This window comes from Taudactylus pleione, unplaced genomic scaffold (genome assembly GCF_031769625.1).
Source record: "Taudactylus pleione unplaced genomic scaffold, aTauple2 ptg000056l, whole genome shotgun sequence".
In the NCBI taxonomy this organism is placed as follows: Eukaryota; Metazoa; Chordata; class Amphibia; order Anura; family Myobatrachidae; genus Taudactylus; species Taudactylus pleione.
In genome coordinates this window covers 699,542-715,951 of record NW_028284458.1, presented here as the reverse complement: position 1 = coordinate 715,951, position 16,410 = coordinate 699,542, and the positions used below count along the sequence as shown (strand labels likewise).

The window sequence follows — 16,410 nt, the reverse complement described above, 5'->3', positions numbered from 1 at the left end:
GGTTGGTACTTTATCTTTCTCTACTTTATCTCTCTCCAAGACTCAGTAAATCTACCCCATAGTGTATCTAAGTTGGCACAAACACTACTGAACTCATTTTTTGTAGTGGAAACCCTTAGAAATAGCCTGCACATTCTTTCATCTCCATCTGACAAGGTAAAGATGAGCCATAATGTAAATAAAATATATTGACATCATCAGTGCAATAGATAGGTGTGGCACCATGACCGGTAAGGGGCCCACGTACACTTGAATAAGATAGGCTACATAGCTGTCTGTGCACAGGGCACACACAGTGACATTGCTGTGAGTAGTGGGTGAAGGCGCTGCTGCCACCAGTCTGTATAGCACTGCTGGCCAAGTGGGCCACTCCTGCTACAGGGTCCCCATGCAAAGCAATACAACTAGAACACCTCAAAAAAAAAAAATGTTGGCAGAAGCGATTTCATCGTGGGCGAACTGTGGGCAACAACTAGTATGAAATAGCATGCAATTGACAATCGGTTCACAGAAAGAGCAGGCACCTACATTATTGAATAGGGATAAAACCAAATCTCTCCGCCCTTGTGTGCTTTATGCCGTCTCCTTGCTGTCGGATTTGCTTTTCCTTTACATCAAGAAATCGTCTGGAAAGAAATTGAGAAATGTAATTTGCTCAACGGCGTATTGAAAGCAAGACATCACTGAGGCTGCTAGCGGCCCGGTTCACTGCTGCCTATTGTCCTACAGAGGGCAGAGGTATATCATTAATTACCACTTGCTCCGTGCTACAGACATGATGCTTAACGACTTAGGAGCTGGTCTATTCAAAGGGAAAAGAGGAGAAGGCATGGCAATGTGAGGATGTACAGCCAAGGGGCGACGTGCCATGTGACTGGCAGAGCTGTACTATACGGCAAACTCCTATTTATGCTGCATGGTGACTCCGGAGTGTGTGGGAAAGATTAGAATTGTTAGCATTAAAGTTAACATTGAAGAGCATTTCCACCTACGGCTACTTTATTTATTCCTACATGTAGAATAGATTAGAAGCTCTCTGGGCCTTTGACTAAATTATGTCCGTGTAACACTGATCTCCTGAGCTCTGGTCTGGTGTATAAATTGCACAGTATTGTATTATAGTTCCATAGTTGATGGATCTATCTATCTATCTATCTATCTATCTATCTATCTATCTATCTATCTATCTATCTATCTATCTATCTATCTATCTATCTCTCTATCTATCCATTGAATCCATCTATCTAAATTGGTCCAGTAAAATCTCATTTCCTGATTGCTGTCAGATTATCAGATGATTTGCCGGTTTGCAGTGTCCCAAGAATACTTATCAGGTCAGCCTGCCGACACAACTCATTTTAATAAGTTGCAAATATGCACCTTGTAATTCAATAAAGTCCTCTTCCAAAACGTCCTTAAAACGGCCGATCCCATTATCCTGTGGCATATTTGGTCATGGGTAATATGCAGCGTACATACTGATGCGCCTAAAATACACAGAGCAAGGTTCGCGTTGTACAGTCCTTGGTACAGTCACTGCAAACTAAATATAGTCTGCGGCCTGCATCATAATATATATGGTAATATTTATAGCGCCGAAGAGCACAGACTATTCTTATAGACGTTAACCTCCCGCCTGCTGTATAAGTTGAATCCATCCATTTATGCGACTTCATAATAAAATCCACATTTTCTTGCCATGGGCACTCGTAGTTCAATTACTGAAAGCAACATGACCTTCAAAACAAATTATATATTGCTATTTAAAAATATGTATTTACAGTCTATTTAAGCGGTTCAATGGAACTGCGACAATTGTATGTTAATATTGGGTGAGATTATATCTGGAATTTCTGAAATAGGCTATTGATGCAAAGCAGTCATACACATAGCATTTTTCATTTGCGTAATATAATATTTAACAACCGTATACCTGGATATACATTTCCTGCAGCTAAATATATAGCAAACTATATTAACCTAATAATATTACAATTTGTGTTATACTGTAAAGGATAAACGCGAAAAATATGCAAACCCCAGTGTATAGTGTAATTTCTTTGTATTATTAATTATATAAATCTTTTATTATGGTTTTACGGGTTAAAAAAATAAGCTTGTTAAAAAACAGTACGATATTATTGGTGCAGTACCAGACTATTTCCCTTTTAAAAATAATTTTAAGCCGGATTTTTTTGTCTACATTTTTTTTAAAAGCAAATAATGAATTGAAAACAAAGTTAAATAACATAAATATGTATTCATTATTTTGGCCAGCCAAACAATCTCCGATCCAACCAATAAAATACAAATTATCTAAACATCAGGTTTTCTATTTTTATTAAAAATTCACAAATTATCAACATGTTTCCTTTCATACAGTGAATGGTCTAATATGCACTGGAGGTCACACAAGCTTAGGCTTATAATAACAATAAAAGACGTATGAGAAATGTAATATATAAAGAAAACGCAGCTCGGAACTGCATATTTGACCATAAAATTTAAATATTTTGGACTTTCTTTAAGGACACAAAAATAAAACCTGCCTGGTTCTATATAAGCCATTAACAAGTCAATGGATGTTCAACAGGACTAAAAAGTATATGAAATATTTTGAAACCGTGTAACACATTTTTAAACACTTTCTATGGTGATTGGCGCTTGCGCACCTTACAGTATTTTTGTGCTATTAAGTTATTTTATTTGGCACCTCTTGTGTTCACTTTCTTTTACCTTTTACCTTCTGTAAATAACAGCCTAAAACAACGAGCACATTGTACCAAAATGCCTTTCAGTCAGTCCCGTTACATCCACAGAAAACAAAACTAAGAAAATGAATCATTTGGTTGATTGCTCAAAACTTTTGCTTTTTTTTTTTTTTTTTTTACAGAGGTTTCTAAAACTGGATTATTACTAAAACGTTAGGCTCCTGAATTTAACGTCATACGTAAACAGTTGACTGTTTTAGTTCAATAGTCTTTTAGTTTTCGTTATCAATGAAGGTAGAATCTATTTCAAGTCAGTCTTGTAGCAGGGCCTGGTAGCAGACCGTCAGCGTGAGGATACTACGTTTGTGTCAGTAGCTTTGTAAAGGTAGAAGAGTTGATGCTGAGGGCTTTACATTGTTGTATTTGATATTTTGGCAAATTAACGTTCTGTTCCACCTGTAACTCAGGTGAATATATATATTTTTAAGCTTATACTAGTTTTCTCAACCTCTAAGGTGCAGGAAATAGACACACGGATCCAGGCTAGAGCAATCCCTAACCAGAGTGCCCTAGGGCATTGTAGCCGTTGTTTATGGAATTAAAGATTGTGATTGCGTACCAGCTATTTGGTACCATGTACGTGATCTCCTGGCATTGCAGCACTTCACTTTACAGCTTCTCCAGTTTTAGATCTGTCACTACACAAGGTATGTTTGGGATTTCTTTTGCTCCAATAATTCCAAGGCATTATCCCGCCACGTATTTCAACCCCCAAAAAGTGTTGTTTCAGACTGGGGCAATACTATAGGGTTCCCAGTTCCGCACACCATGGCATTGTCAGGAGAGATGGGAATCTGCGCCAGTCTTATGGGTGCTCTGTGATTATAAATAAACTACCAAACAGCCGCTTCGTTCATTTCTGGTGGATGTGACAAGTGGTTCCCATACGTTGCACCCCCATTGACTGATAGAGTAGAAAAAGGAGGACTCTGGCCAAAAACCTCTGCGGACATTGAGTGCATAGAGCCGGGCAGGTTGGGCTCTGGGCTGGGAGAGTCTCCTGGAGGGTGGGACATGATGTCTGTGAATCGCTGGGCGTCACTAGATGGGTGATGGCCGGGTAAAGGGTGGTCCATTGTACCAAGTGGGGTTCCTGCGGGTCCAGATGAAGGTACGAATGGCAAATCTACTGGGGTTTGAGCTTGCGATGAGGGGGGTCCTTGAGGAAAAAAATCGTAGTTGCTTCCTGGGCCATAATATTCGCTCTGGTAATCTACAAAGGAAATATTTCACATAAATTATACAGCACTTCCAAGAGCCTCGATAATGATAAAACCATAAATCTTTTTTCTTAATTTAGATTTTAGCCAATCTTTAATATAATGTTCACATCGCTCAATTTAGGAGGGACAATGTTTCTACGGCAATATATCGTATCTAGTTGCTCGCTTTAATTTATTTTAACATTTTTAGAATCACTTACTACATGTATTGTAACTGATTTTAAAACAATGGTATTCTAAGAAGCACATGTATTATTAGAGTAAAATATTTTTTTATTTTTTTCTAAACGTTTTCTAATATATAAATCTATTTAGTAAAACATCAACTGAATTTGCAAGTAGGACCAATCGCGGTGCTCCTTACATGCGACAGAACCGCCTGTAAAACGGCATCATACTGATACTAGTTTGTACCATGGTAAAATATGTCATAAGAGTAAAATAAGAAAACCAACAAACAACGAACTCGCATATATTATGTTTTCACATATAGAACATATGTGCATAATCCAAATTAAAGTAAGTCTCCTCCAGATATGACTAGCGAGATATTAGAGAATCCTATCTCAGGGCAGATTTAATACAATACATATATGAGTGGAAAATTGTTACTAAACATATATACGTGGAAAATTGATCCGCTGCTCCGATCTAACCGATAGAATATACTTCGATCTAACATTTTCTCCTAATCTTCTGTTCCAAGTTTACACATAAGAGAGACTAGCCTCAACTGTTATTCATTGCGGGAACCATACACTGGCCAGTGGAAATGAGAAGTAGATGCGGGTGCTATGTATATTGTAAATTTAAAGGAAAGACACTGATAAATATTGTCACATCTCTTAACTTCGCCTTTTTAAAAAGGAACCTCTGTTACTTATCTACAAACACTCCATTAAATATTAACAGTATGTTTCATGCCTGAAAACACAGGGATACACTAACATTTTCTTGGTATGTTCTGATCTACTTTACTGATAAAGGGAAAGACAATGGTCTACAGAAAAGCTAACAATGAACACACTAAAATGAAGGAAACAGAAGTGATATTGAGCATACAGTATCTAGGCTCATAGAAAGCATAACGTTGTACATATAAAGAAAAATAATACGGTAACACCTGACCAAGTCACGAAAGAACGAGTCGGTTCCCTTTTAATTAGTTTTCAAAGTAATATAATTTGCGATCATAGATAAAAATTAAATTAATAAATGGTACATTAATTTGTGTATATGTCACTGGAGTCCTCATTATTTGTTTGCAGGGTAAACTGCTCGCATGTAAATTAAATGCAATCTATAAACTATCGATCCATTTAACTTTTCAAACATTAGCGTAAGGGACAATATGGCAGGCGCTGTCACAAATACTATCGGTACATCATAGCAGTGGTTGTGCGGGACGTTCTTTTGGGTAATGCCCAGTGAATTGGCACCTGTGTACCCATCCAGTATGTGTTGTGTTTGTGTATTGGAGGTGCTTGGATACCAGCAGTGTCACGTATAGAGCGCACCTCCGTAGAATGAGAACGGTCCATTGGGGATGAGCTCCCCCGGCTCCAGCCGGTCCACCAGCGGCCTCATCCTCCGCGGGCTCCGGAAGAAGGCGTGCCGGCGGGCGCCCAGGGCGCTCAGCTGCTTCATGCGCCGCTCTTTGGATCGTCGGTTCTGAAACCACACCTGAAGCGGGAGGGGAACAGCAATATGTAGCATGCATATGAGAGGGTGACACAGAACATGATGAGCACATCATTACAGTACATTGCTATAGAAGGCACGCCTGAGCTGTATAATGCACCATCTGTTACACAGAAGCGACTGTTTATTTGCTTTATGGCTCTTAATGTATTATTCTATATGACGTTGTGAGTTTAGTTTACTCCTATGTGCACAGTTCTTGCTTTAACTATGTCCATCTGCTTCACCAAATACTATCTATCTATCTATCTATCTATCTATCTATCTATCTATCTATCTATCTATCTATCTATCTATCTATCATGATGCTGTCCAGAAGTGTGGGATTTCAGTATAAACAAAGCATGCTGATTTACATGCTATTTACTATCACCATATTAATACTACCATTTGTCCCAATGTTTTACAAATAAATAAAAGTTGAATCTAGGTGCTCTGTTGCTTCTCTGCATGTAAGATGTAGGCCACTCTCACTCTGCTTTATAGCCAGTTAGGGCCCAAATCCCCAATATAGCATTTTGGTGCAGAATTGCACGAAACCATAGACACCAGTCAGACAGTTCAGTTTCATCCCCTAAATTGCAGTAAACAGATATTGATCACCACATTTTGAACCTAATAAATGCTAACAAATGAGCGCTAGGTTCGGCCATTCACTGCTCGGTCTGTGCGGCACAATTAAATCGGTCATATGCAGCCAGCTCCTGACTGATGTGTATGTGATCCTCAGTGACCATGCAGGCTGCGACAACCGACCACTGGGTAACAGCGCCCAGTGTATTGTAACCATTGAACAACTGAGTCCGCTGAATTTGGCCGCAGCAAGAAGTCGGGGGAAATGCTCTAGAATTAAGTATTTCAAAATTTTCCGAACAAGATTTGATTGATGGCTATCCCATGATTTAATGCTACCCGGTATCTGTGTGCCTGACTGGTCTGATCATTATGGGCGGAATGAACAACTTGCTTAAAACACTGCAACAAATTAAGTTTTCTCTTTATAATAACAAGCGCATAGTGGTTCAGGCCTTAGACAAACTTAATGTACAACATTTCATCTTCTGCTTGAAAAAACTATTATAAAACTATTACAGCGTCCTTGCTAAAAAAAAAAAAAAAAAATACAAAAAAACCCTCTAAATTAAATTCTTAAAGATAATGCCTTACTTTACATGTAGTCTCTTTTTTGGCATACATTGTTGTAATTGTTTTTTTTATTAATAGAGAATGTAGGACAATAAAAGCAAATGTTCTTTTTATCAATCATGAAATATAAAAGGGCTGCATATTGTGGATAGGTTATATGTATCCACTAGTTAAATACATTACATGTAGCTACTCAGTTATTATCCATGTGGCTACTTATAACTTTATCGGCCAGGGAGGGGGTGACAGCAGTGAGTAACCTGGCTGCTGGGATTCTCTAGGCGTTACTGCATTGTATATTCTGTATTCATTGCAGCACTGGCATAGTCATATATATTGTATATATTATTGCATGATATAGAAACGATGTGACTGTTTACTCACTACCGACAGTCATAAACAGAATCACAATCCATACGGTAGAGGTGATAACACTGTACAAGTCCACTGGAAATCAGGCTTTACAGGTATACATTTATGAGACGACCCAATTTTACTTCATATCAGAAATTCATAACCGCATAAAGTAAAATACAGTTATATTTCTGCAATGCTACTACTAATAATAATCTGTTAATGCAACTGCATGGGGTACAACGTGCCAAGTGTGGTAGTCACAGACAGAACGTTACCAGGTTTACCAGTCCCTTCTGCGAGGCATTATTGTGTCAACGCAAAGTCATATTTTTTGATTTACAGGAATGTGATCTATAAATCCCTATACCTTCCTAATCTATTTTATTAACATTAATTTCTGGTGTAAGGGAGGGTAAAGGAGCACATAGCTAAATACTTGGGAGACTGCAATTATACAGCTTTAAACAGAAAGTGTGGATGGTACCTACTGTACCACCAGCAAGGAGAGACCCATACAGTATAGCCTTGGTCAGATGGCGTTCACATCGCGCATGCGCATATAAAGTGTTTGTGCATCACCCACACAGAACAGTGCTGCTACATTGCATCTCTCGGCCCCCGAAAAAGACTAAAGAGAGCTTCTACATAACCATTCACTGAGAAATAATAATAATAATAAAAAAAATACTATCTGTTGTATCCATACTTTCATCCATAGACTTGTCAACGGAAAATTGGTAAGTGTGTGCCGATTATGCAGTCACCTCAGCCTGTACATTATTTGTTGACATATTTCAGTCACTGCAGGTGTCATCTTTTCCGTGCAATAATTCCATTGGTACTCTATAGTTTTTGCACCTGTTTTATGACTGCACTGCTCAAGCCCATTTTATACACATGTATATATTCCAGCTACTAAATCGTACTGGATAATTGTGTTTTAAATAATCGCACGATTTACTGAAATCATTCTAGATAGTAGTTGAAAAAAACTAATCTTAATAAATAGTAATAATTAACAGAAACCGATATTGATATGTTTTGCATAATCAAATCTATTGTTACATTGCCTATTTTTACTTTATACGTGGCTGCATTTATTAATTTGGCATGTATAAATCTATGTGATCCTATAAAGTAATATATCCACAATTATAAAATATAAACTAGTATATAGCATCTCTCTATGATCTGAAACGTATGTTAATATTTCTGATATTTTTGTTTTTCGTGACTGTATGTTTCGCTATAGCAATAGATATTACAAACTGCAGGTGTATTGGAGTGTCAGGGGCTCTGTCGTGAGAATATTTTGCCTCCTTGTATATATTTGTCACATTACCGTTACTAATAGGATCTTATTGGCTACACGTTAGGTTTATGGGTAAATACTGTACTTTAAAATCTTCCAATAATTCACGATTGCCACTTGTTAAACTCGCAGAAATAGGGATTCACCCCGAGGATCACCTTCTGAACTTGGTCTGGGAAGATTGCAGTGAAGCAATTTTACTTTGGGTCCTACCCAATTGTTCATAGGAATATGGTTATGGTTCATACAACTCTATGTAATCTGTATTTACACTCAATGGTTTGGCTACTGATTTTTTTCAGTTGGTATTGAATTAAACATTTAAAGGCATTTAGCTTTCCCCTTGCTTGGCTTTCCCGCTTTAGGTCAAGAATGATTGAGTTAATTCTTATTACCCTGACAAGATTACTCCTAATTATCCTCGCACTAAGGTTCTTCCAATCTAACCTCGCCTTAATGATCTTTTAACCCTCCATTACCCCCAGCTCTGCGGGTTTATAAACCTTTTAATAATCCCAACTCATTGTCATTCTTATTTTTCCATTAACCCCTCACATTTATGGTTATTAATTTCTAGTCCATTTGCAAGTTGATACCCCTGTTCAATCTTTTAAGGCCAATAAATGATGAGATAGGAGGTGAATATGGAAATAGTATTTGTACTGTATTCCATTTCAGAATACTAGTTATATTTCAGTAGCGTGAACACTTAGAACTTAAACAGTAATTCTGCAATGTACAATTAATAATAATAATAATAATAATAATAATAATAATTATTATTATTATTATTATTGTTATTATTATATATCATCATCACATTGCAAATAAATCTGCAATAATGCTAATTTATTTAATTACACATTCAATTAGATATTTAAGCAAATAAACAGCATTTATAAAATAAATATCCTACATTTTTTGGGCACTTTCCTTCAAAGATACAATACAGAAAATATCTACAAGTCACAAAGAAATGCAGTCACTATATTGCTATATTATTACACCTTCTGCCACTTTATTGATGTAATATAATCGGGCCCTCAAAATGTATAGAACGGGCCAGTGATTACATTTTGTGTATGTGATCCTTCCCCATAGCTACTTTGTCCAAAAACAATAAATCAAATACCCTGATCTGCATTAAGTGTAAGATACAATATATTCTTTTGCTCTGTCTTATAACTATTTGCAGCCATGAAATGAGCGTTAGCTCCCTCTAATACATTATTGACGTATAGGACGGATATTTATTCTAACGTTTACCATATCCGTGCGAGCAAATTTGTCAAAGCAGACCTCTAATTGAAAGAAAGAATATTACCTGTATGACCCGCATATTGAGGCCAGTCTCCTGGGCCAGCTGTTCTCTAATGTGTCGTGTTGGCTTAGGTGTAGCTGCAAAGGCTGCTTTCAGGGTCTCAAGCTGTTTGGCTTTGATAGTGGTGCGGGGTCCTCTCCTCTTTGCCCCTAGGTTCTGGTCATCGTTTTCGTTATTACCAGTTTCCTTATCTGAGATGTTAGCGCTTTCAGAGTCCTTTGCGTCATCTTGAGATGGGTCTTGAGAGTCAGGAGATAAACTGGGGTCACTGCCTGTTACTATTCCAGGGAGGGAAAATAAATCATATCAAACAAAAGGGTGATAGCATCGGAACAAGACCGCTTACTTGTATGTAGAAAGCCATACCATTTTTTAAATTCCAATGTTTTACCTTGACTGAGCAACGCTACGTCTTATCGCATATTCTGTAATTGTATGTATCTACGTATGTATGTGTATATTAAAATATATATATATATATATATATATATACATGTACATATGTATGTGCCTATGTATGTATGTATGTTTATATGTACGTACGTACGTACGTACGTACGTAGAGAGAGAATACAGAGATGGGGAATAGGTGGAACAACGCAAGGCAAACAAAGAGGGCAGAAGGTAGAGGATTAGTGCCACTCTCTGTGCCAACACAAGTTTTACCTGAGAGAAGACTATTTTCTTTGGTGGCAGTGTTGTTATTGTTGTTTAGGTAATCTTCTTTGCAGACGAACTTGTTCTCATCAATGATATAGAGTTCCTCACCAGTGGAGAGCTGTTTGTTACACATCATACATGTGAAACAGTTCAAGTGGAACACTTTGCTCCTTGCCCTCCTGACCAGGTCACTGGGGGAGATTCCCTGGGAGCAGCCAGCACACTTGGTACCAAAGCGTCTAACAGAGACACAGAATAAAATCACGTTACTATTTCACTGACACAGTCTGTAGGTGAAATAAAATGAAAATACTCTCACCTCACTACAAAAAGCTTAGCCATATCACCTTGCAATATTGTATATTTCTTAAAGGCTTATCTGCAGTTCTACTGAAATGTCAGTGTCCGTAGTCTGGTTTTATATATCAGATTATTCATGAATAATTATTTATTAGATAACTATAGATGTTATTATACCGACGAAGAATGTGGTGTTGTGTACATCTGTGTTATTTCCTCAATACAAAACGTAAATATAAACAGCAAAGCATTTATACAGGACACCGCTGCTGGGGAGCGTGTTGCCCAAACATGACATATGCAAAGATTGAATTAAGATGCAATAATATTGTAAGAAATGACAGAAATGTATATTTATATGTTACACGTTTAATATAACGCTTTGATTCTTTAATTTCAAAAAAAGGGTCGAATTATTCTAGTCACTCAATAATCAATAACCAAATATTACAGCTACATATAACTATAAATAATATATTACATATTAATCATCTAAATATATTTTAAAATTAGGATATTGAAAGTCGAAACTCATGGGTGAAAAAAAAAGCAAAATACCAGTGAGGTCTGGCCGCGGATAACTGTGTGCAAATATCTATTCTGGATGTGTGATGGGATTGTTCAGTGGTTTCCTCTTCAAACACCTTTGCTATTCAAATCCAGTTATCACTTATTTACTAAAATCCACAACCAATAACTACTTGGGGCCTTTGCTTCACCATTGCAAGACAGGATACCCAATCAATGAGTCACTTCTAAGTACATTTCAAAGTGTTATTTCCTTCTCTCTAACTCCCCTGAATACACACATACATGAATATCGTATGTACACTGCAACAAACACAAGTAGCTGGCTGACATAATCTAGCACTATGACTACAGACATAAAACTATTAACAGACATGTTTACAGATATGTTATGACCACTATTACAATTATTTTTGATCTGCAAATAATTAAATGCACGAACTGATAACAAATATAGTGAATAATCAGTTAACTTCTAAAAATACTCTCCCAAATAATTATAAAGTAAAATAAACAAATATACTGTGAATCTATAAATATCTGATGTAACAAGCGCATTGTATTATTATTTTGTGTTTTTTTTTGTAATAAGCAAGACAGCTTTCTAATATTATGTTTCAATTCTGCATTTGTTTTTTTTTTATTTTTATTTATGTCTGGATGTATACCAGAATTTATGTTGCCCGTCATAAAGGGCAAAAATTACATTTTCTCTGGGCCTGTTAAAGGCCATTGACATAAAAAGATCATGAAAGATCAGCTCTTAATCTCACAAAAGATGTCACTTTCATCCATCAAATTATCATTTTAACTCGCCGCTTGACCTCCAAAAACACTGCGTGAGAAATGCATTTTGGCTATATAATTATCAAACCATTTGGGTTGTTCTAAACTGTGCTCCTAAATATATGGTGGGCATCTGCTGGCGGACTGATAGCAGCTCCCCCCTGTATACTGATCAGGGGCATTAGATCCATTTTCAGACGATCTCCAAGGAGTCTTTATCTGTACTTTGTCACCACTAAAATATTCATCAGATGGTAAATACATTCACAGTTGACAAGGGAGGTTTGTAGACTACCCGGGGATACATAGCTCCTTCATGTCGATTCTGATATGAACATGTGTCAGACGTTAAAACGGGGGTCATTTTTCACTATTATGTTTATATATATATATATATATAATATATATATAGTCAATTGTTACTCATTTACAAATAGATTTATAACACAGCAGTAGGTTGGCCTTGGTGGAAGGTGTTGAATTGTCGAGCTATTGTATACAGCATATACATTAAAATGTCTAACAAACGTTCCTTGTGACCAGACTGATATGTCATTGTGTGTATCAGTGATCAAACAAAGCTGTGTAACCCGAGTGTGAGAAAAACAACAACACCAGTAGTGTCATATTTGTTCTATACGGTTTTACTGTATTGAAAAATATACCTTCTTTAGGTATCTCTGCAGTGATAACACTGTCCTTGCTTATGAAGGAAGCTGTGGGCATTACTAGTCTCCATTAGGGTTTTGTATACCATGGTCAGCACTCACCTGAAAAAGTCGTTCTTACAGTAGAGCTTGCTTTCTCTAGAAAAACATTTTTCTGTTAAGTTGCATTTACATTCACAGCACTGTACACACTTGACATGCCAAGCCCTGTCCAGCACGTTCAGCAAGAAACGGTCCAGGATGGGCCTCTCGCACCCAGCACAGTGCACCATTGTCTCTGGCTGGCCAGGTGACAGCAGCCCCACACTAGCAATGGCTCTGTAACAAATATAGGACTCTCGGGCCGTGTTCCCTTCAGTCTCAAAGCAGCCCAGCTTCTGCAATACTGGAGATCCCACACTCAGAGGCAAGGTAGCAATAGTTACAGGAAGAAACAAATCTGACAGCGATCAATTGGCTTTGTGAATTCTGAGGTAGCTCAGTCAGTGATGAAAGTGCTTTTGCTTTCCAAAAGAAATACTGTGGTTGGGCTCTCTGTTCTAAGTCACCAGCATAGCCTGAAATATCAATGCAAAGCCTGGCAGACCTCCCTGTAAGGGGCTAGGAATGGCTCTAGGATCGGATCCCCGGGATGAAGTGCCTCTGTCGCCTTTCTCAGGAAGTTAGCTAGCCCAATAATGGTTTCCAAAGTCCTGTTGTTTATAACGAGGTGTCCAAATAGCGCTTGCAGGTGATTCAGATCAATTTCTGATTAAAGTCTTCCTTTTGACTCTATTGCCAGAGCAGAGTGACCGCAGCCAGAGGTGGTATATTGTGTAATGTTATCCTACTGCTCTGTGATTGCTCCACTCACTGTCTCTTTCCATCTGAACTGTCTTCTCTGGTCTGCATGTTCCCAGCTGCTGTAGAGCTAGCCTTATGCACAACTCTGTGACGAAACACACACCAGCAGCCAATCAGCTTCTCACAGTCCCCTTGTAAACCATTAACCACGACATCAAGCTCTAATAGTACTGTAAAACCATTTGTAGAAATAGGGAAAGCAAACCATTGTCAAAACCTTTAGGTAATGTCATATTTTCATTTTTTATTTGGTAAGATATTCACTCTATTGGAGAGGTGGATCAAGCACAGAACGCTAATAATATTTCAAGAATGATAAGTGTACAAGTTGCTTCCAGCGCAGACAGTGATAAAACTGGTAGGTAATGTATATATATATATATATATATATATATATATATATATATATATATATATGCTATCACATGTTTATTCCAAGCTTGGATGTATGTTACGGGATATCTGTGTGGTGTCAATATTTTTTTTCTGGGTTTTATGTAGTAATGTACAGTATGTTCCAGCTACATGTCATATCTGTTTATCTTTCATCCTGGATGTGGTTTACAGAATACTATCTATCTATCTATCTATCTATCTATCTATCTATCTATCTATCTATCTATCTATCTATCTATCTATCTACACGCGCACACACACACACACTTATATGTACATGTGTGTATTTGTATGCTCACTCTGTAACATTAGTTTGCAGCTATAGCGAAGAGTCACCTTTATAAATGAGTATTGATAATACGCTAAGCACTTCTATATACCCAGGGCATCTCTGTGAGGCATTGCTCTCTTATCACGTGACACAAGGGAAAATGTGCATTTATAGCTCATATTATGGTTACATTACTTTCATTCCTCAAGAACAAAATAAGATTTAAATACGAATCACCTTTTTTATATATATTATTATTTTTATTTTGAACTTACATTTTATATAAGGAATTCCGTTATTTTTCTGTTTCACTGATATTTTCAGTGGAAATAAACATTCAAATCTAATATATAAAATAGACAAAATTTCTTATGGAATTATTGTTGCTGATACTGGTGCATTGTGAATTCATCGCTTTTTTTGCTGTAAAAAGATAAAGGAAGCGCTTCACTTGGATGTATAATGAACACTGTTGGCTGAGTTTACAAATAAACATTTGCAAACAAAGCTGGCTGTTTTCTGTCTGACTGGCAAGTATCAGCTAGGTGTTGATTGTTAATTAAACAACATCAGTGAGAAGGGGATCTGCAACTTTAAAGCTATGATTTTGTAATCGTATGGTCGTTTGCAAATTGTTTGTTCCTGAAACTGACAAATTGCTTGTTACGAATGTAATGCAGATAGAGGAGTATTGCTGATTTAAGTTGATACTATCTGTTGTTCACATTACACCAGTAAGGAGTTTGAGCATTGCGAGACTAGGATAAATTAGTCTTTTCTATGAGAAAGTTACATAAATAAAAACTTAAGAACTGTACCAAGAAATGTCAAATGTTATAAAGTGAGTTTTAAGAGTTCCATTCAAAATATAAAAAACCCATTGAGAAAATATAGCATGACATACATGTTCTATGAGGTCAGCACAAGATAACCCCTACATAATAAAAAAACGCACACATGTAAAATGCAGAATACATAATAAATAAATCGGAGGGTATATTGCTGAATGAGGAATTCCTGTGGTGCTGGTGATCCTGCCGTGTGTTTGCATTGCATGTGGCTAAGCAATGGCAGCTATAGCTGTACACTTTGCATACATTTGTCATGATGTCATAGAGGAGTATAAAGTGTTATCACCCTCAAATACTGACATTACATGCATCATCTGATAAAGTGCGCAAATCCGGCATATTGTGAGTCCATGTTTATTTAAAAACTGTATTAAAATAATGTACATTTATAGACTTTCTGATGTGCAGTAAAACAATTCAAAATGTGTGTTTCCATACCTTCCAGTAACTGGGGTATTCTTCAATGATAAGGTAACATTCATTAGGTTTGGGAAACTCTGTCTATCCCCTTCTGATCAGACACATTTCCAGTTTAACGCAGCATCAGACTATGCAATCTCCCCTGTCGCACCTCTCACACTCCTATGTTCTTTGTCTGTGCATAGACTGGATGCAATAAGTGTCTTTACCCAGCAATGTCTTGTGTCATTCCCCTCAGCTGTTTGTTTGTATTCTCTGCTCGTTTATTGGTAAACGGTAAAAAATGAAATCAATACGGCAACCTTTCGCCCGCCCCCTCTGCCTCTCTGCATATGTGCCACTTCTCATGTAAAACAGAGGGTAGGGATGTCTGGAGATATTCAACTCCTATACAGCCCATAGGGCGACAGCTGTACGCTTCTGTCAGGGGACTTCTTCCTTTCACTGCAAGTCCCAGATGACATGTGTTGGTCAGGGATGAATAAGAGATAGGAGATGAGCATCTCGTGTTGAACTCCTCGCTTTCTAATGTGTTTTGTGGAGGATCTGGCTATTCTTGCTGCAAATCCTAAGATCCCAACTGCATACAGAAAAGTTATTTTCTGCTCATACCGTCATCTTTGTTCCCAGCATTTCTTCTAACAACAGGCCAGCAAGTTGCTTTCAGGCCTTATGTTAAAAACCTACATTTTTATTAGAACTATCCATACAAAGCCTCTAATAGTAAAAAACTGATTTATAGAAGTGGTCAGTAAGCAGCAAAACCTTTATTGCTTTCTAGAATGGTCGGCGCAGCAGGTAAATTGGTATTTGGAAATATTTACCCCCTATAAAACACTTCAGAAAAGCATGCAGC

At 37.3% G+C, this 16,410-nt stretch overlaps 1 protein-coding gene across 3 annotated transcripts; it reads right to left on the bottom strand.

Annotated features, from left to right (window-relative positions):
• Positions 1–2,305: 2,305 nt before the first annotated feature.
• LHX1 (LIM homeobox 1) lies at positions 2,306–15,686 on the bottom strand. 3 transcript variants are annotated; one of them, XM_088464488.1, is made up of 5 exons: positions 15,573–15,686; positions 10,498–10,730; positions 9,835–10,109; positions 5,512–5,677; positions 2,306–3,984 (listed from the first exon to the last, which is right to left on the bottom strand). In XM_088464488.1, the coding sequence occupies exons 1-5, from the start codon at positions 15,614–15,616 to the stop codon at positions 3,605–3,607; spliced, it is 1,098 nt and encodes a 365-aa protein (XP_088320614.1). In that variant the 5' UTR covers positions 15,617–15,686; the 3' UTR covers positions 2,306–3,604. The 3 variants fall into 3 exon arrangements, with proteins under 3 accessions (XP_088320614.1, XP_088320612.1, XP_088320613.1); XM_088464486.1 differs by lacking the exon at positions 15,573–15,686 and adding an exon at positions 12,876–13,647; XM_088464487.1 differs by lacking the exon at positions 15,573–15,686 and adding an exon at positions 12,876–13,647 and having other exon boundaries at positions 9,835–10,070.
• Between the last annotated feature and the right edge of the window lie 724 nt (positions 15,687–16,410).